The sequence below is a fragment of the Tachyglossus aculeatus genome, chromosome 14 (assembly GCF_015852505.1).
Source record: "Tachyglossus aculeatus isolate mTacAcu1 chromosome 14, mTacAcu1.pri, whole genome shotgun sequence".
Taxonomy (NCBI): domain Eukaryota; kingdom Metazoa; phylum Chordata; class Mammalia; order Monotremata; family Tachyglossidae; genus Tachyglossus; species Tachyglossus aculeatus.
Genome location: NC_052079.1, coordinates 29478365 through 29499034, shown reverse-complemented (window position 1 = coordinate 29499034; position 20670 = coordinate 29478365). Strand labels below are relative to the sequence as shown.

The 20670-nt window shown below is 40.1% G+C and overlaps 1 protein-coding gene across 1 annotated transcript in view; it reads right to left on the bottom strand.

The window, feature by feature from the left end:
* PTPRQ (protein tyrosine phosphatase receptor type Q) overlaps nucleotides 1-2403 on the bottom strand; it is a 187727-nt gene extending 185324 nt beyond the window's left edge. Inside the window, exons 1-2 of the mRNA XM_038756691.1 lie at nucleotides 2280-2403; nucleotides 686-946 (exon numbers count right to left, since the gene is read on the bottom strand). Coding sequence (XP_038612619.1) covers nucleotides 686-946; nucleotides 2280-2403 — 385 coding nt within the window. The remainder of the gene's footprint in view (nucleotides 1-685; nucleotides 947-2279) is intronic.
* Nucleotides 2404-20670: the final 18267 nt, after the last annotated feature.

The window sequence follows — 20670 nt, the reverse complement described above, 5'->3', positions numbered from 1 at the left end:
GCAAGCGCTCAATAAATGTGACTGATTGATTGACCACTGTCCCTTTACTCCATTCCTCCTTGATAATTTCTCTTTTAGCCAGACTTCTGAATAAACCTCTTACTGGAAAAATTTTGTTTATGCTCAGATTGATACTTGTGTTGATCATTATACTAGGCCTCACTGTTTAAAGCAGCATGGCTTAGTGGCAAGAGAATGGGCTTGGGAGTCAGTCAGAGGACGTGGGTTCTAATCCTGATTCTGCCACTTGTCTGCAGTAGGACCTTGAGCCAGCCACTTAACTTCTCTGTGCCTCAGTTACCTCATCTGTAAAATGGGGATTAAGACTGAGCTCCACGTGGAACCACGTGATTACCTTGTATCCACCCTAGCACTTAGAACAGTGCTTGGCACAGAGTAAGTGCTTAACAAATATTATTATTATTATTATGTATTAATTGCACTTGGATTTGCATACTTTATTTACCCGGCACTCAGCCCCACAGCACTTATGTACGTACCTGTAATTTATTTTAATGTCTGTCTCCGCCTCCAAACTATAAGATATTTGTGAGAAGGGATTATGACTACCAATTCTATTATATTGTATTCTCCCAAGAATTTAGTATAGTGTCCTGCACACAGCCAGCACTCAGTAAATACAGTTGATTATGGAGATGGCAAAAAAGAGAAATATTTTACCAACCTGCAACCATCTTAATCAATGTGAGCGATCCTTCCACATCTCCTCTTACTCTCTGAACTGTGATATTATACGTGCCTCCAGGAGTCAAGTCTATTATTGTGTAGTCAGTCTTGGTTTCCATAACCTTATATTCCTTTAAGAATGTATTATTTGATAGATGAATCTTGTAATATGAAAAATTGGTCTTTGTTGGATTCCAGATTAAGGTCGCAGAGGAAGTATTTACCTCTTTTAATAATAAACCACATATTCCAGCTGGTTCTATTTGAAACAAAAAATACATAAATAATAATTATGATGGAATTTGTTACATGCTTACTATGTGCAAAGCACTGTTCTAAACACTGGGGAGGTTACAGCGTGATCAGGTTGTCCCATGTGGGGCTCACAGTCTTAATCCCCAATTTAAAGTGACTTGCCCAAAGTCACACAGCTAACAAGTGGCAGAGCCATGATAAGAACCCATGACCTCTGACTCCCAAACCCGTACTCTTTCCACTGAGCCCGCTGCTTCTCTAATATATACGTGTATATATATATATATATATATATATATTGTGTGTATGTGTACATATGTGTGTGTAGGTATATACATACGTATATGTATATATCTACGCAAAATTGTATGAAATTGTTTTCTTTAGGCACTTACTATATGCCAAGGAAGATACAATACAATCAGATGAGATACAGTCTATGTCCTACACAAGGCTCACAGTCAAAGGGGGAGGGAGAACAGATATTTAACCCCCATTTCATAGATGAAAAAACTGAGGCACAGAAAAGTCAAGTCACTTGTCCAAAGTCACAAAGTAGGGACACAGTTCCTGGAAAGAACGGAATGGGAGTCAGAGATCAGGATTCTAATCCTGGCTCCATCTCTTTCCTGCTGTGTATCCTTGGGCAAATATGTGCCTCAGTTCCCTCATTTGTCAAATGAGGATGAAATACCTGCTTTTCTTTGCCATTAGATTGTGAGACTCATGTGGAACAGTGACTATGGCTAATCTGTTTATACTGTATCTATCCCAGTGTTCAGCATATACTAAGTGCTTACCAAATACCACAATCATTATCAAGAAATCAGTTATTGAAAGGTTATAACTGAAGAAATTGAGTTGTTTGTGCTAACAGTGTAAAAGTCAGCATTAGCCAATCTCTATCTTCAGGCTGTTGCAACGCCACATAAATGAGAATCAGTATTATTCCAAAATGTCATTCATTCAATCGTATTTATTAAGCACTTACTGTGTGAAGTGCGCTCTACTTAGTGCTTGGGAGAGTATAATACAATAAACAGACACATCCCCTGCCCATAATGAACTTACAGTTTAGAGGGATATTAATGCCACTTTTTAAGCACTTACTATATGCCAAGCACTGTTCTGAGCGTTGAGGTAGATACAAGTTAATCAGGTTGACTGTGAGCCCATTGTTGGGTAGGGACCGTCTCTATGTGTTTCCTACTTGTACTTCCCAAGTGCTCAGTACAGTGCTCTGCACACAGTAAGCACCCAACAAATACAATTGAATGAATGAATGAAGCCTCTTTACCAATATTTTTAAGCAGAGGGATTATTAACGTATTGCTTACTTGTAGTCACTTCCTTCTCCAGAGGTACACTGTAATCTTTGCCTTTAACCGTCTTCACTTGAAACATGTAATCCATTCCAGGAGTAAGGTTTTTGACTACTGCTCTGTTACCATATGTAGTCATTTTAAACAGTGTTTTGTTTCTGGTCAACAAATAGTAACAGAGCTATACAGAGACAGAAAAACAATTTAAGGTAAAATGTTTTCCCTGCCAGAATTATTCTTTCATTTATGTATTTTGATACCGGCTCAAATATGAGTACTATATAGTGAGTCCATTTTAAAATGTGAAACTTTTAAAACTGAAAAAAGTATCCAGATTACACCTATGTCTAACAATATATCTGGTTAGTAAATTAACAGTAAAGGATTAGCTTTTACTATACGGTCATGATTCAACGCAGAGGGCCTGAAAAGTAGTAGTTGGAGTTTGCACAGATTTTTTTTTTCATTCATTCAATAGTATTTATTGAGCACTTACTGCATGCACAGCACTGTACTAAGCGCTTGGGAAGTACAAATCGGCAACATACAGAGACAGTCCCTACCCAACAACCGGCTCACAGTCTAGACTGGGGAGACAGACAACAAAGCAAAACAAGTAGACAGGTGCCAATACCATCAGAATAAACGCAATTATAGCTATATACACAACATTAATAAAATAAATAGAGTAATATGTACAAATATACACAAGTGCTGTGGATATGGGAAGTGGGTAGGGCAGAAGGAGAGATGGGGGCAATGGGGAGGAGATGTAGATTTGGGTGTCGTCTGTGTAGAGATGATAGTTGAAGCCATGGGAGCTTCTTTTTGTGGGGCAGAGGGGGCAGAAAGGTCTGCATCATTTTTCAGGCAGACAAAGGAGTCTTCTCAACTGCCAACTGTTACCCTCTGCTTCATCATTCTCACACCACCTTACACATAAATGGACTCTGAGGACTACCATGAGGATATCCAACACGGGGACAGGAAGGCAAGAAGAACAGAACTGGAAAGATTTCTCCCTCAAGACTGTAACTCATTGTAGGTGGGCAACATGTCTACCAACCTGCTGTACTGTCCCCTCCCAAACACTCAGTATAGTGCTGTGCACACAGTAAGCACCCAAAACATACCACTGATGATGATTATTTCTCCGGGAACTATAAAGTAGAAATGGTAGGTAGCTCCAAAAATATTAGCCCCTTTCTAAATAATTGTGGTATTTGTTAAACATTTACCATGTGCCAGGTACTGTACTAAGCTCTGGGGAGGATACAAGCAAATCAAGTAAGATACAGTACAGTGAAATCTCCACCAATTCATTCATTCATTCATTCAATCGTATTTACTGAGTGCTTACTGTGTGCAAACCACTGTACTAAGCACTTGGGAGAGTACACTATAACAATAAACAGGCACATTCCCTGCCCACAACAAGCTCAATGTTATATTTACCCAGCTCCACCTTGGATGAAAATATAACTTCTCATGGAACAGTTCCCATTAAAAAGTACTACTGGCCCTCGCAGATATGGGTGGCCTCTATCACATTCCACCCACTGAATTCCGTTCAGCCAGTGCTGGGAAAAAATGCTGTCTTTATCTTGCATTGTTTTCTCCATAGCTGGCATGGGCAGCTCTCTTCAGTCACAAGTCCATACCAGAAAGGACCCAGAATAGTCACTTGTCTGCAGCTCCTGGATCTGCCCAAAACACACTAGATTAGAATATTTTTTAATGGTATTTGTTAAGCGCTTATTATGTTCCAGGCACTACTGTACTAAGCACTGGGACAGCTAGAAATAATCAGGTTGGACACAGTCCCTGTCCTGCATGGGGCTCACAGTCTGTGTGGTGGAAATAGGATTTAACCCCCACTTAACAGATAAGGTAACTAAGGCACAAAAGAGTTAATTGTTGTGCCCAAGGTCGCACAGCAGAACGCAGGTCCTCTGCCTTTCAGGCTCATGATCTTTCCACTAGGTCACATTGCTTCCCATGCTGCTTGAACTGGTAATTCTTGGAGCCTAAAGCCAATTCAGGCTTTCAGTGGCTCTTGAATTAGATTTCTGAGGATAAAATTGAGGTTTTGGGAGCAAACCACACACAATAAGCTCTATTAGGGCCAGGCCTATAACAGCAGCTGCTTAGGAATGCTACTATTATCTGTTCTCCTCACATATCCTACTGAGCTAAGCTTGGATTTACACCCTTTATTCACCCTACCCTCAGCCCAACAGCATTAATGTACATATCCATAATTTATTTATATTAATGTCTGTCTTCCCTTCCATACTTTGAGCTCGTAGGCATGATAGGGATGGTATCTATCATCTCTGTTGGATTGTACTCTCCCAAGGGCTTAGTACAGTGCTCTGCACACAGTAAGTGCTCAATAAATACAACTGATTGATTGACCCATTTCTGGATAAACTAAACTCCCCAACTTCCCTCATCAAAAGGAGCACATTAAAGCTTATTTTTGGAAGCTTATACAATATAAATTAAGCAGATAGAGTGTGGGAAATTCTTCATTTGTTATTGTAAAAGTAACTCCAATCAATCAACGGTATTCATTAAGCACCTGTGGACAGAAAAGTTAACTAATCCTTGGAAGAAGACAATAGAATTAGACATGGTCCCTTCCCAAGAGTTTACAAGTTAGTGGGGAAGACAGATGAGGAAGAAGCAGCATGGCCTACTGGATCGAGGACAGGTCCGGAAGTCAGAAGGGACCTAAGTTCTAATTCCAGCTCCTCCACTTGTCTGCTGTGTGACCTCAAGCAAGTCACTTCCCTTCACTGTCTAAGAGTCTAAGCTACCATCTGGGCTCCTGGGAGAACAAATTGATTGATCAATCAATGGTATTTATTGAGCATTTACCCTGTGCAGATCACTGTACTAATTGCTAGGGCAACAGCAATGTAACAAGTTGGTACACATTCCCTGCCCACAATGAGCTTACAGTGTAGAGGGGGAGACAAATATTAATGTAAGTTCTGGATATGTACTTAAGTGCTGTGGGACTGAGGGTGGGGTGAATATCAAGTGTCTAAAGGGTATACATCAAAGTTCATAGATGAAGCAGAAGGAAGAGAGTTGGGGAAAAGTGGGTTTAATCGGGGAAGGCCACGTGGAGGAGATGTGACCTTAGACTGTGAACCTCATGCAGGACTGACCTGCTACTCTTGTATCTACTCTGGTGCTCTGTACAGTGCTTGGTACGTTGTAAGTGCTTTACAAATACCACAGTTATTATTATTGTTAGAGGCTGCTCCAACTGGCTCTTTCCAAAGCAAAAAATGAAGGGAGAGGGCAAAAGAGTGGTTGGGGGTGGAGAAAAGAAACGAAAAGGCAGGACTTACTTTAGATGAAAGAAGAAAGGTAAAAAAGCAGGAAATATGGATGAGCTAAAGGAACTTGTGGACAAAAATAATTGGATTATTTTGCCATTTTCATTTTTTTTAATCAATCAATGGTATTTATTACATGATTTCTGTGTGCTGAGCACTGTACTAAGTGCGTAAGTCAGTGCAATACAACAGAGTTGGTAAACGCTCCCTGCTCACAAGGATCTTACATTCTCAGGGAAAATATGTAGTTGGGTGCATTAGAAATTAGGGTAATATCATGTAAAGTCTAGATTCTATGAATCAATCATATTTATTGAGCACTTACTGTGTGCAGAGCACTGTACTAAGCGCTTGGGAAGTACAAGTTGGCAACATATAGAGACAGTCCCTACCCAACAGTGGGCTCACAGTCTAGGAAATCTAGGAAACTATGCTCCCTTCTTTTAACTCTCTGGGAAACCACAGTTTGTGCCTTAGTGACATTAACCAATAATGAAGACTCCAACTCTCACGCCTGTCAATGGACCTGTCCATAAAAGCCTGATCTGATCACCAGATATTTGGGAAAGGGCTGAAGTCTAATCAAAAGGAATCTCTTAAGGTTGTAGATCCAGCCCTACTTGCCCAAGAGGATCACGCATCTCTGACACACATATCAGACTACTAAATCATGTGGATCGAAAAAGTTGTTAAAGATATTTCTAAAAAAAGTTATGAAAAAGTATTCCTTTGTAGGCAGAGTAGACACAAACTACCCCCCGCCCACACACCCCCCGCCAGAAAAATCAACATTCTACTGTTTGTTTTATTTTGTAAGCTTAACTTGGAAAGATGGAAATAGGGAATGATTAAATTTAAATGATTAGAAAAATGATTCCAATTATGCAGGTACACTTTGCTAAGCAACTGGTATTCTGATGCCTTTCTCATTAAACTTTAATAGGTGATCTCAATTAGAAAGAACATACTCTGTTGACAGAGCTATGATTTGCTTGAAAAAATAGTATATGGTAAGAAGTAGTGTTCCTGTTAGTTGTTTTCTACACATTAATATTTATGCCTCTCCAGAAATCAGAATAATTGTACATTAATTTCACAGAATATGGTATTTTCATCCAGTTCGTCTCATCCTCATCAAACATTGAAAACTGAGAATCTGGCCAGATATATGGTAGTAAGAAATGTGTACTAAAAATGTTTTCTTATTGGTTAATGAAAACAGTTTAAGCCTTTCAACATACTTTATCAGTGTGAAATGTGGAGAAGGGTTTGAAGGCTTATGGATTACTCAAAATATTTTATCGAATGTATCACTTTAAGAACCCTCCCTCTATCCTGGCTATCCTGCTGTATATCCTGGGATAAGAACTCCTAAAAAGAAAAGACAGGTAGAAAAGGCCACACAGCAAGGCTAACAGTACAGTAATGCTATGAGACATGGCCAGGAATAGTTTTTCCATAAATGATGATAAAAGTGACTCGGGCAATAGGTTCTACATGTCTCCACGAATCGCGAACAGTCGTGGGGTGATTTCCTCTAATCTAGAGTTTAGCCAGGAGCACCAAAACCTGCAGGTTCCACGGGATACAAGCCTGTGTGGCTAAGTGTGATCAGGCGGACAACTCCCCGGTCCTCCAACTCCTCTTGGGGGTGGGCAAGGTGGGGCTAAACAGAAAGTCCATTGCATTGCCTAGTGGATAGACCACGGGCCTAGGAGTCAGAAGGACCCGGGTTCTAATCTCCGCTCCACCACTTTTCAGCTGTGTGACCTTGGGCCAGTCAATGAAGGCTCGCATCTCCTCCTGCCTTCAGGACATCTCCATCTGGATGTCTGCCCGCCACCTAAAACTCAACATGTCCAAGATGGAACTCCTTGTCTTCCCTCCCAAACCCTGCCCTCTCCCTGACTTTCCCATCTCTGTTGACGGCACTACCATCCTTCCCATCTCACAAGCCCACAACCTTGGTGTCATCCTCGACTCCGCTCTCTCATTCACCCCTCACATCCAAGTCGTCACCATAACCTGCCGGTCTCAGCTCCGCAACATTGCCAAGATCCACCCTTTCTTCTCCATCCATACCGCTACCCTGCTTATTCAAGCACTTATCCTATCCCGTCTGGACTACTGCATCAGCCTTCTCTCTGATCTCCCATCCTCGTGTCTCTCCCCCCATCAATCCATACTTCATGCTGCTGCCCGGATTGTCTTTGTCCAGAAACGCTCTGGGCATGTTACTCCCCTCCTCAAAAATCTCCAGTGGCTACCAATCAATCTGCGCATCAGGCAGAAACTCCTCACCCTCGGCTTCAAGGCTGTCCATCACCTCACCCCCTCCTACCTCACCTCCCTTCTCTCCTTCTACAGCCCACCCCGCACCCTCCGCTCCTCTGCTGCTAATCTCCTCACCGTACCTCGTTCTCGCCTATCCCGCCATCGACCCCCGGCCCACGTCATCCCCCGGGCCTGGAATGCCCTCCCTCTGCCCATCCGCCAAGCTAGCTCTCTTCCTCCCTTCAAGGCCCTACTGAGCGCTCACCTCCTCCAGGAGGCCTTCCCACACTGAGCCCCTTCCTTCCTCTCCTTCTCGTCCCCCTCTCCATCCCCCCCATCTTACCTCCTTCCCTTCCCCACAGCACCTGTGTATATGTGTATGTGTTTGTACATATTTATTACTCTAGTTATTTATTTATTTTACTTGTACATATCTATTCTATTTGTTTTATTTTGTTGGTATGTTTGGTTTTGTTCTCTGTCCCCCCCTTTTAGACTGTGAGCCCACTATTGGGTAGGGACTGTCTCTATATGTTGCCAACTTGTACTTCCCAAGCACTTAGTACAGTGCTCTGCACACAGTAAGTGCTCAATAAATACGATTGATGATGATGATGATGATGATTTCACTTCTCTGGGCCTCAGTTTGATCATCTGTAAAATGGGGATTAAGACAGTGAGCCCCATGTGGGACAGAGCCTGTGTCCAGAGTATCTTGTATATACCCGTTGACTAGAACAGTGCCTGGCACATAGTAAGCACTTAACAAATACCATAATTATTATTCTCTTGCTCAAAGATCAATCTCACCTAGATCACAACCCCTTAGTCACGTAGTACATAGGGTTTTCCACGACTACAGAATTACCGCTTCCCTATCTCATAAGTCAGAATACTTAGCTGAGTAAACCATCATCATAAAGAATAAGGAGATACCGAGTAACTTAACATACAAAGAGTGAGGAGAGGAGTCACAGACTTCTCTGAAGAATGCAGGGCACACTATGTGCTATTATTCTATTTTCTGTCCTTTCAATCATAGTCATGCACATCCCTTCGGTTTCAGTGGTTGACTCCTTCATCAGCATTGTCATGCACAACAACCAGTCCCCGAACCTTGTGATTTGACTTGCCCCCAAACCCACATAATTTCAGAGGTAATTGCTTTTGTGCCTTTGCAAAATAGGAGGCCCAGAAAAGATGCTTTTAAAAGCCAAGGGAATGAAAACAAATGATTTTAATCACCTGAAACTTTTCAAATCCTCCTTGTGGCAGTTTCCAAGATAAATATATAGTGTTTTCTTCCTGTCCAAAAAATTGTAAATCTGAAGGTGGATCTGGATCTGAATAAATTTATATATGAGAATATTAAGATTAAAATTGTAGATTTTACTATAAGATATTGATTCCTATCACTGTGTTACCCTTGTTGGCAATTCTATGAATAAAAAAATCATTTTTTGTTTTTAAATATCACTACACAGAATGAAAGTATTGCTACTAGTGTTTGGATCTCAATTGTGGACCAATCTTCTCATACACTTTGGTATAGCTGATTTCTCCTCTTCAAAGCCAGTGACTTCCTTTTACCTGCCCAGGATTTTGAAGGAAAGCCTTCAAAGAATTATTTCTCTGCTGATCAACCTTCTGGGTGGAGAACTGTAGTTCTTTCATTTTAACTCCAAAGATCAATGAGCTCGGACGCTTGCCATGTGCAAAGTTTTATTTTATCTACAATTATATTTTGCTATTTTAGATTACTTTAATAATTTCATGTACTCAAACCAATTTTTGCTCAAGCCCATACTGTTACAGCTATACATTCTAGCTGTAGTCAACAAATCTTTCCTAAAAAATGTTTGGTGAATAAACATTATTTTTCCCCTCCCTCCCTTCTTTCCATCATTGATTTTTAATGTCATTTTTTGTCTATCTTTTAATAGAATTCTTTGTAAATTTGTGATTCATCCCTTTTGACATTTATGGGTTAGTAATTAAAACCATGAATAAAGGCATTCTAAATTTTAAGATACTTCTATTGATTACTAACATTTTAACATCTCTATGTCCATTAAGGATATGTTAATAGAGGACTATATTTTATGATACACCATCATTATAAATCACTAGCTCTATTGTCTTAAATTACACAGCCTGGAATACCAATCTTTTTCTGTCTTTGTTATCAAAAAATTGAATAGGAACGTACTTACAGGTACTAATCTTGAGAACAGTAGATTGACTTTTCTTTGACCTTTTGATGGTAACAATTTTAATTAAAAAGTCAGTTCCTTGCAAAAGCCTGTCAAACTTGAACAGCCTATAAATAGATATAAGAAGCAGGTTATAGTTGAAATTAATCCCAGAAGTTATTATGAAAGCAACATTAACATCTCAGATTATCCTCTGAAAATGAGTGTTAGATCATCATCAACGGTATTTATTGAGCACTTTTTGTGTGCAGGAGCACTGTACTAAGCACTTGGGAGAATACAACAGAGTTGGCAGATCCTCCCAATAAGCTTGAAAATACAAACAGAAATATAATTTTCTATAGGTGAACCATAAAATACTACTATCTCTTAGAATGTACTACACACTGCACTTTCACTTAAGTTACTGAAAGTTTAAAGGGCATTCAAGCAATGGGATTGGTGCAACTGAAATTACAGCAGAACAGACTTGGGAAAGTTGTATACAAATTTCCCCAAAAATATTTACTAGGGGAAAAACAAAAAGCCCTTTTCTCAATTGGGAGTTTTATTCTAGAACATGCAATACACATGCAAAACTAATGAAAGATATTCAAATACACACCTTTCACTGGAAGGAAGAACTTCTTCTTTTGAAAAACCTTCACTAGTTATTGAAATAATATATCCATCCAGTGAAGTTCTGGCTGGAGGCCAACCAACAGATATTGATGTTGACTCTCTGCTGTGATTCATATATTCAACTGCACTTGGTGCTGAATCAATAAAAAAAAAATCCAATTCAATTCCAGGCAGGAGGGAAGGTATAAGACAGGGGTAAACAGTGAAAAAGAAAAAAACAATTGAGGCATAGCAACTAGGTTGACGTTAGAAGACTGAAGTGTTCAGGCTGGGAGAGGAATGAGGACAAGTAGGTGGGAGGAAGCTGACTGAGTGCTTTAAAGCCTTTATTTGTAAGTTTCTTCTTGATATAAAGATGGATGGAAAAACCATTGGAGAGTGTCCAGAACAGTTTATTAGAAAAATGATCTGCAAAGTAGAGTGAAGCATGGACTGGAGTGGGGAAAGGCTGGGGGTTCAGGAGGCCGATGAAGAGGCTGATGCAGTAGTCGAGGTGGGGTATGTATTATACTCTCCCAAGTGCTTAGTGTAGTGCTCCGCACATAGTAAGTGCTCAATAAATATGACTGAATGAACGCATGAAGTGCTTGGACCAGCATGGTAGCAGTTTGAAAGAAGCTGAAGGGGCGGATCCTAGAGCTGCTGTGAGGGTAGAAATAACAAGATTTGGTGACTGGCTGAATATGTGCATTGAATGAGAAAGATGTGTCATGGCCTGAGTTTTTGTCATTTATTAGAGTAGGAAAAATGCACAGGGAACCGTACTTAAATCAGGAAAATAGAATATCAGAATCATTTACAAATGAAATAAACAAGTAATTCAAGGATCAAATGCTGTTTTCCTACATTGAGGGACTGCAACTGTTTTATGCAGAATGGCCAAATAAATGAAACTTATGGGCAGTTGGTGTGCAAAGAGTCAATAAAACAATTTAAACAGAAGGGCAGGGTGGAGGAAGAAAAATAATGTGAAGGAAAGAGTGTAAGAAATGAGAGGAACAAACTTATTCCTGATTTATTTGGGAAGGGGATGAGGGTTGGTGCCAAAGTGGCAAAACACTACTGCTGGGAATGGTGGGAATCCCACCTGTCCCCAGGCTGAGTATGGTCACAACTTTCAGGTTGGGTGCAAGGAGTGGAGCAGCCATCTTAAATCCCCTCAGGCTCTTTCTGGCTCAAAATGTGCAGTGAATAATCCAAGTTGTGGAGAGAAGAGAGTGGCAAAGCCCTCATGGTGCCAAGTCCTCCCAAACACCGAGCACCTTCACATGACAGCCACATAGGATACAAATAATAATAATAATAATTGTTGTATTTGTTAGGCAGTTACTACATGCCAGGTACTGTATTAAGTGCTGGGATACAAGGTCATTGGATTAGACACAGTCCCTGTCCTAGGTAGGGCTCACAGTTTTAATCCCCATTTTCCAGATGAGGGAACTGATGCCCAGAGAAGGGAAGTAACTTGCCCAAGGTCACACAGTAGACAAGTGGCAGAGTCAGGATTAGAACCCAGTTCTTTCTGACTACCATGCCCACACTCTACCCACTAGGCCACACTGCTTCTCTATGAAAGAGAGACAGATCTAGGTTCCCAACTAGGTTTCCAGATCTAGAGGAAAGCAAATATCTCAGTACTAAAAGTAAACGCCAAAGTTTTACCTGTCTGAATTTCTTTTATAGTGGAGTTGCTGTCTTTGAAACCTTCTTTTTCTGTTCGGATTGAAAAATTGTAAACTGTGGCAGGAGCCAGGTTTGCAAATGTTGCTATTTCCTGTACCACCTTCTGAACCTATTAATCAAAAAAAATTTAAAAAATTACTTGCATTTTTGTTGAAATGTATTTAAACTGAACAAAGGCAAAGAAAAACAGTTTGACTTGTGTTCCCACAGTACAACATTAGCTTATGTATAGAACACCAATACATCAATCAATGGTATTATTGAGAGCTTAGGGTGTGCAGAACACTGTACTAAGGGATTGGGAGAGTACAACACAACAAAGTTGTTAGACAAGCTCCCTGCCCACAATGAGTTTAGAGTCTGGAGAAGGAGTTTACAGACTAGGAATAGCAACACTTCATTCATGAAGGGGTTTAAATCATACCTTGAATGCACTGGCACAATTTGTGCATGTGATCTCATAATGCTGAAAATGTCCATCAACTCGTTCCCACAGAATTTCTATAGAAGTGTCTGTAACTTTACCTTCCCAGATATTTACCGGTGCCTTCAGACCTACCAAGACACACAAAACCAACATGTGTCAGTTATGTTTAAACTGAATTCTTTTCTTTTAACATTCTCATTAAACATCCCAAAGAGAAATATGTGGAGCGGAGGGAGAAAGTACACTAGAGAAAATCAGTTTGTCTATAGGAAAAGTGAAAATAGATTTTTGGAAGTCAAACACAGTGATTTCCACAGTGCCCAAGCTCAGATATTGAAATGATCATATAGTTGCAGTGTAGGGACAATGCAGAATGATGAGAAGCAGCATGGCTCACTGGAAAGAGCACAGGCTTTGGAGTCAGAGATCATGGGTTCAAATTCCGGATCCACCAATTGCCAGCTGTGTGACTGTGGGCAAGTCACTTAACTTCTCTGGGCCTCAGTTACCTCATCTGCAAAACGGGGAATAAGACTGTGAGCCCCCTGTGGAACAACCTTATCACTTTGTAACCTCCCCAGAGCTTAGAACAGTGCTTTGCACATAGTAAGTGCTTAATAAGTGTAATTATTATTATGATGATGATGAAATTGTGGTCTAGTGTTGTAGTGGGGTGTGAAAAACTCAAGAACACTTCCTTATTACAAAGGCATTCAAACAAGTCTGCTATGGATACAGTGGTCAGAATATTGCACTATATACTGACAAAAGAACTTGGAGAGGGAAGTGATGAATTTATAAGTCTAGGGAATGGATTATCTGGAAATCAGGCATGTAAGCTGAAAGCAGCACTCCTCAAAGGGGAGGATGGATGACATTTATATAACTCCAAAATATTGATTTTTTTTTTTTTTTTTGCACAGACCAATCTCTCCTCATGTTAGCTCTTGATGAGCTTGTCTTGGGTGGACTTCGGCCAAGAGTCAGCATTTTCTGTAGGAAAATGATCTTCAAACATTTCCTTGGCAGAAATGGTTAGCAAGTTAGGTACCTCAGGAGGTTCTAAGTCACTCTTTCAGATCATTTAGTTGTAAAGTGTATGTCTGCTAGTGCCTATTACCATGCTCCGCACGTTCTTAACAACAAGTGTTGATGATACTGCTGACATTTTACTGCAATGCTGCAAGGGTCTGACAGAGTACAAGTTCCTCTTAAAGAGCCTACCTGATTATCACTTGAATCCTGTGAAAGTCAGTTTCCAAAGGTCAGGGATAATATTACAAATTTTACAAAATCAAGCTTGATTAAAATGTTCAAAGTAGCTGGCAGAGAAAGTGTAAGATATTTTTCTATGATACTGAAACCAATTCACAAAGGAAAATTCATAATCTACCTTCTATAACTTACATGTTTTCACTGTAGGCACATGGAACATAGTGCTTAGCATGTTTCCACTGACAGTGGAAACAAAAAAATCATATTCTGTGCCTGGGATCAAGTTTTCAATAATTAATTTGTCGTTATTCAAAGGTAGTGTCATATTGGGTCCTCCATTACTTGCAATATAAATGCCATCAAATACTCCACTATCAGGCATTTGAATGAACAAAATCACAGAGTTACTGTGAAATTCAAAAGGAATAACAATTTGAAGTGGTTTGGGTTCTGAAAAAAAGAGAACATATTTCAATTTATTTTATAAAGCTCTTTCGTTTAGTCACGATGTAACATACATTTGCTTAGTTTTGTCCCAAACTGATAATCATTTTAATGTGCTCCTAGACACTTTACATCTAAATTATTTTACCTCCATAGTCTAATGACAAACTGTCCCTTTTAGATAAATCAATCAATGGTATTTACTGAGTGCTTACTATATGCAGAGCACTGTAATACAGTAGAATTAACAGAACTATTCCCTGCCCATAATTGGCATACAGTCTGCAGTGCCGATTGGAGGCCATACCCAATTAATCCCAAATGTTCCACTTTATAGCTGACAACTAGCCCCTTCAGCTTTTCCATGCCACTTAAACACCTCCTATAGGTATGCACTTAGGTATATACCTTACACCCTCTATTACCTCTCTCTCACCTGCTAGATTCTAAACTCCTTGAGGACAGGGATCATGTATTCTAATTTCTGTTGGTATTCTTCCAAGTACTTAAAAATCATTTTCAGGATACCCTAAGTGCTCGATAAATGCTAATGATTTGATGGGTTGATGACACCAGAAGCAAAAGGCATAGTCCCTGCCTTCAATGGACCTTCATTCTAATAGGGGAGGCAGACTATAAATCTTTACAAATAGGGAAGCAAGAGGAAGAACTAGGACATAATAGCTGCGACTGGCCTTCTGCATGACCCTGGAAAAACCACTTATTAGCCAACTGCCCACTTATTTTCTCATCTGTAAAATACAGAGAAGATTCCTACTCTCTATATTTCTTAGACCATGAGTCCCCTGTATCAATTAAATCAATGTTATTTACTGAGCACTTACTATGTGCAAAGCACTGTATTAAGCCTCTGGGAGAGTACAGAGCTAGCAGATACGTTCCCTGCCCACAATGAGTTTACAGTCTAGAGGGGGAGTCAGACATTAATATAAATAATTTGCAATAAATAATTTAAAGATATGTACATAAGCACTGTGGGGTTGAGGGTTGGGAGAATATCAAATGCCCAATGGTCATAGACTGAAGTGCAGAGATGACACAGCAGAGAGAGGGAGAGAACTTAATTGAAGAAGTCCTCTTGGAGATGTGACCTTAGAGAAGAGAATGTGTCTGATTTAGTTATTTTGTAGCTACTTTGCATGGTGATTTCACACATAAGCACTTAATAAATACTACGATAGATGTCAGGTTGAAATAATTGAATAAAAATGGAATATACACTTGCACAGACTTATACAAAAGGAAGATAATCTGGGCAACAGCATGTACTACAGACCAAATGTGGCAAGAAGCCAAAGCCTGAAAAAACGAGTGAAAGAGCTGGTTGTAGCAATATAGTCAAGAGAAACAACAGCAGGAACCTGAGTGGATGTAGGCTGGATGGAGAGGAAATGGTAGATGTCAAAAATTTTCTGAGAAGAACTGACAGGACTTAACAGTTGAGTTAATAATAATAATAATAATAATGGTATTCGTTAAGCATTTATTATGTGCCAAGCACTGTTCTAAGCGCTGGGGTATGTACAAGGTAATCGGGTTGTCCCACATGGGGCCCCCAGTCTTAATCCCCATTTTCCAGATGAGGTAACAGACACAGAGAAGCTAAGTGGCTTGCCCAAGGTCACACGGTAGACCAGTGGCAGAGCCAGGATTAGAACCCACACCCTCTGACTCCCATACCCGTGCTCTTTCCACTAAGCCAAGCTGCTTCTGAAAGCTAAAAAACATTGAGTGGAGGATTACACCAAAGTTTTGGGCTTCTGGGTCAGGGAATAATTGGTGGTATTATTGGCAGAGAAGGGTATGGTGGAAGGAGTACCGGGCTTAGATGGGAAGATGAGAATTTACATTTTAGACATGATCAGATAGTGGTCTAGCTGGTCGGTCAACCTGTCCACATGTTTTGTCTTGTCTGTCTCCCCCTTCTAGACTGTGAGCCTGTTGTTGGGTAGGAACCGTCTCTAGATGTTGTACTTCCCCAGCGCTTAGTCCAGTGCTCTGCACACAGTAAGTGCTCAATAAATATGACAATGAATGAATGAATCCAAGCATAGATGTCCTGGAAGCAGATAGAAATGTAACAGTGAATAACTGGAGAAGAAAAGTTGATTTTGGGTGGGGGGTGAGGTCAGAAGGAAAGGCAGTTGAAGTCAAGTGAGCACATGAACTCCTCAAGAAGGTGAGGGTAAAGCAAAAAGAGAATGAAATCTAGAATAGACCCCTGCAGGACTCTGGCAGTTAGGGGACTAGAGGTGGAAGAACAGCTAGCAAGCAAGACTTAGAAGAAGCAGAGTAGTAGGAAGAGAACCAAGTCGGTATCATATCCACAAAACAAAGGTCTGAGATTGTTTCAAGCAGGGGGCAGGGTCTATGGCAGCTGAAAAATCAAGTAGGATAAACATCTGTGACCTTTAGGCAATCGGTATTTGCCTCACCTTCAGCCCCACTGCACTTTTCTACATATCTAGAAAGTATTTACTTACATTGTCTGTCTCCCCTCTAGACTGTAGGCTCACTGTTGGCAGGAAAAGTGTTCCAAGCACTTAGTACAGTGCTCTGCATACAGTAAGTGCTCAAATACCATTGGTTGATAAGGACCAAACCATTTAACTTTGCTAATTCCTACTCTTCATTTCACTATTTGTAAATAATTCTCACTCTGCTCATCTTCACCAGTAGATTGTAAGCACCTTGAGGGGAAGAGCCTTATCATTTACTACTATTGTACTCTCCCAAGTGCTTAGAACAGTGTTCTGTACACAGGTGGAGATGAGTGAATTATGTCGATAGATTGATTGACCTCAACCAGGAAGGACAGTCAAAAAACCCACATGACATCAGTTCCTGGATACCCAAAACTTGCACTGCTTCCTGTCCACCTCTATGGCGACAGAACCTCACAGGTGTGGGAAGGAATGTGTTTGTTGTTATATTGTACTCTCCCAAGGCTTAGTACAGTGCTTTGCACACAGTAAGCACTTAACAAATATGACTGAATGAATAGTTCCCTGGTCACCTCCCATAGGGCCCTACCACCCACAAGTGACCCTACCCATCTCACTCAGTATCTCCACACTCAACCAGTACTTCTGAGGTAAAATGCTCACCACTATTCATCAGATTGCAGCAGCTCATATTATAACCAAAAATACATGTGGCTGGAATGGACTTATACCTGAGTTCTTACTTTCAGATAAAGTATTAAAGCTGCTTTTTGTTCCTAATGCCCCAAACCATCAAGCATTTATGTTAATCATTTATAAAACAATTTCTTACTTAGAGTACACTGAGTAGTTATCAGTTCACTCATATTTCCATTTTTCACTGTTGCCACTCCAAAGTCATAAGTCATTCCAGGAGTTAGCAATCCAATCTTAAACCTATCAGTGTTCTTCACTAAGTGCTTCATTGCTTCACTTGCACCCGAAGTAGATTTGACTTCAATGTAGAATTCAAAGCTCTCATGTGGAGGTTCCCAGTGAAGAATTATATTATCCTCGCCCACATCTTCAGGATTAACATAAACATTTCGAGGAGGATTAACACCTTAATTTTAAAAAATTACACATTAGTATTATTCAGAAAACATATTATTGTTCACAGACTCTCAGTGCAAAACTTACATTTTCTAAAAGAGAAAAACTAACCAAAGTGAATCATTGTGCTATAAATTTTTAACACTGTGGGGAGGAAACGTTTCTGTTTATTGTTGTATTGTACTCTCCCCAACACTTAGTACAGCGCTCTGCACACAGTAAACATTCAATAAATATGACTGAATGAACTCTCTACATTTTTCAGACACATAATTCTGCTGTGTTCTTTATTGCATTTAATCATAAAATCAGAAAATTCTAATTAGAATACATAGTAAAAAACTTGTTTGTTAAAGCTTAAATTGCTGTAACCTTATTATTTTGACCTTCTGAAAATAAATAGTCAGAAAAGAAACAGTGTGGCTCAGTAGGAAAGAGCCCGGGCTTTGGAGTCAGAGGTCATGGGTTCATATCCCCGCTCTGCCAATTGTCAGCTGTGTGACTTTGGGCAAGTCACTTAACTTCTCTGTGCCTCAGTTACCTCATCTGGAAAATGGGGATTAAGACTGTGAGCCCCACCAGGGACAACCTGATCACCTTGTAACCTCCCCAGCGCTTAGAACAGTGCTTTGCACATAGTAAGCGCTTAATAAATGCCATTATTATTATTATTAGAAAAGAGCCCATTGTTGGGTAGGGACCGTCTCTATATGTTGCCGACTTGTACTTCCCAAGCACTTAGTACAGTGCTCTGCACACAGTAAGCGCTCAATAAATATGATTGAATGAATGAAAAACGTTGACCTCAGGAAAGTCTTGGCACAATTTCCAACACATTAAAAAGTGCTTAGTATGCCCATGGAGATTCAAGTAAAAGTACAATTTTCTTCTGAAATATTATCTTCACAGAACACATTTGTTCCGTGACAGAAATATCCTTGAAATCTAATGTACTTAGTCTTGGATCTAAGGCATGTAGCAAAATTTTTATTTGAAACTGCATATGCTAGCACCTTTGTTCTGTGCTGATTTCCCAAGGTAGTTTTCCCCACAAAATCATCAGCTGACAGGCCACAGAATGTCCCCAAACCACAAATTTACCTCCCACTTGTGACTCATATCCACTTCCAGAAGGGGGCTAGGTGTTTATTCACATTATACACAGTTAACAACTAGGGGCGGTTGATTGGGGCGCAAAGGGGAGGGTTTTCCAAACCGCCTATGCCCAGTAGCCCTTTTGCACGGAGTAATAACCAAAAACATGGTATTCACAGGTATATATAAAATATACAAAAGTGAACAAGCACAAAATAAGACAAAAGGGCCTGGATTGATAAAAACGGTGCCACGTATTCCAAAGTTACTTATTTTAAAAAGATGAATAAAACAATAGTCTCAAAGTAGGGCAAATATCATACTGACCATTTTAAAGTCGAAGATTAGAAAACTCATTATCCCTCCCAAGTCCTAAGAATCCTAGGATTCAAATTATGTTGTTGCCTAGCAGTGGGCTCATACTGCCACCTACAGCTAAAGCAACCACACTGCATGAGGTTACAAATGTGTAGCATTCATTCATTCAATCGTATTTATTGAGCGCTTACTGTGTGCATTATTGAATTGTTCTTAAAATACGTTTAAACTTTTCTGAAGTACAATGCAGGCAATTCTCCCACAACGTATGATTTCTCTGTGCACTCTGATACACACTGTTGGAAAATTGGGGGACATTCTTCCAACAACGTTCACCTACTTGGATAGACTACAATGAGATATTACAAAGAACACGAGGCTTCTCTTAACCTTGGGCTCTTCATGAGCATAACCTCCAATGCTGTAGGGGAACATAGTTCTGGTATTACTGTAAAGATTTTGAGTTAGTGGTTATCTTTCTAATTAGGGGAGGGGAGGTGCTAAGTGAGTTGGCTAAAATGAGTTGGGGGAAAATGTAGCAAATTCTTCTACACATACAATCAATCATATATACTGAGCAATTGCTGTGTGCACATTACTTCATTATGTGCTTGGTAGAGTACACTAAAACAATATAAGAGAATTGGTAGACATGTGCCCTGCACACAATGGGCTACACATTCCTTCACTGAAATCTGATGAGAGAAAGCAGTGTGGCTCAGTGGAAAGAGCGCGGGCTTTGGAGTCAGAGGTCATGGGTTCAAATCCAACTCTGCCAATTGTCAGCTGTGTGACTTTGGGCAAGTCATTTAACTTCTCTGGGCCTCAGTGACCTCATCTGTAAAATGGGGATGAAGACTGTGAGCCCCACATGGGAAAACCTGATCACCTTGTAACCTCCCCAGCGCTTAGAATAGTGTTTCATGCTTAGAACAGTGCTTCGCACATAATAAGTGCTTAATAAATGCCATCATTACTATTATTATTATTATGAGATTTTTGGATTTAGAACCCAATATTGAGGTTTTGGAAAAACACGCTCAAATAGTGAACAAAATATACTGAAGCCATTATTTCCACTAAACAGCAAACATCAATCATATTTATTGAGCGCTTACTGTGTGCACAGCACTGTACTAAGCGCTTGGGAAGTACAAGTTGGCAACATATAGAGACAGTCCCTACCCAACAGTGGGCTCACAGTCT